Source organism: Lipotes vexillifer, unplaced genomic scaffold, assembly GCF_000442215.2.
Source record: "Lipotes vexillifer unplaced genomic scaffold, Lipotes_vexillifer_v1.1 scaffold514, whole genome shotgun sequence".
NCBI lineage: Eukaryota > Metazoa > Chordata > Mammalia > Artiodactyla > Lipotidae > Lipotes > Lipotes vexillifer.
Genome location: NW_006789975.1, coordinates 1,296,719 through 1,297,971, shown reverse-complemented (window position 1 = coordinate 1,297,971; position 1,253 = coordinate 1,296,719). Strand labels below are relative to the sequence as shown.

The window sequence follows — 1,253 nt, the reverse complement described above, 5'->3', positions numbered from 1 at the left end:
CGACATCACCTGCTGGGATGCAGACCCGGTACCAGAAGAGGAGGAGGGCTTCGAGGGTGGCGACTAGCGGTGATGCTTACCCTCAGGCTGCCCTCGCCAAGGCCGCCCACCTGCGCTGGCCTCTGGCCAGACGGCCCGCAGTGCCTGCACTTGCAGCAGCTCCGCCTGGCACCCACTCTGGATTCCGGCCCTGGCCGGGAACTTGGCCGCTTCCCTACCCACAGGGCCCTACTTTTACAGCTTTTCTCTCTTTTTTAAAGTTGATAGGAGACTTGTACATTTGACTGGTTTTCCTCCCGTTGGTAGTTGAGATGCTGTTGCAAATTCCACCCCCTTCCCACCCGGTCCAGATTGTAGCTCTTAGTCCTCCCTGCTCACTCAGCTGGCCGGGGTGGAGGCCTCACCCTGCTTGGGGCCTGGCGTGGGGGGAAGTTCTGGTGGGAAAATGTTCCCCCCACCTCTTTTCCTAGTTTTCTGTTTCTTGGAAAAATATCACTTTGTATTCTCTGTCCAGGGCTTCAGATATTTTGCACGAATTTTAAAACATGGCAATAAATGGCTCGTGGGCTCTGGTTCCCTGGGACCCGCCCCCTCCCTCCTTCTCTTGACCCCTCCCAACCTGGTCCGAAGGAAGTAGCAGGCCCAGCTGGGGCCTCTCAGCTTCCTGGCCCTTTCCTGCCCCCTCCTGCTGGGCAGGTCCCAGGCTGGAGGCCCTAGGCGTGATTTAGGTCAGGGCTATGGGTGGCCCCTTTCCACCTCCTCCCTCTTTGCTTGGGTTCCTTTTTCACGTTCAGTAACTGTTTTTTGGAAAGCACAAACTTCTGTAACAGGTCGTGCTCATGTCTGTTAATAAAGAAATCCAGATCCCTTCGGGCCTGCTGCTCCGGGCCTCCAGGGGCTGATCTGGGGTGGACCGCCTGCCACGACCCCATTTCCAACTCTTCCCACTCCCAAGGCTGCAGGGGGCGCCCTCACCAAGACCTCAAGGGCAAGGAAGGTGGGGTATGAGGCTCCCTGGGGAACCGGCCAGTGGTTTGAAGCAGGCAGACCTCAGGTTTAGTTCTACACCCTCAGGCCGGTTTGTAGCTGAAAGGCGCAACAAGGTTCGGTCCCGATAAGGCCGGGCACACCGGGCCGCCAGAACCTTGGGTGCAAGCAGTGGGTGCCCCCTCCGCTTGTACCAAACCAGATCACACACCTTTATTATCCTCAAAATGTAACAAACGGGGTAAGAAATCCCTCCCTCCCGCCCC

At 57.8% G+C, this 1,253-nt stretch overlaps 1 protein-coding gene across 1 annotated transcript in view; it reads left to right on the top strand.

Annotated features, from left to right (window-relative positions):
• Positions 1–67, top strand: part of DBN1 (drebrin 1) — a 13,838-nt gene extending 13,771 nt beyond the window's left edge. Inside the window, exon 15 of the mRNA XM_007463130.1 lies at positions 1–67. Within this exon, the coding sequence (XP_007463192.1) occupies positions 1–67 (67 nt within the window).
• The last annotated feature ends 1,186 nt before the right edge of the window (positions 68–1,253 follow it).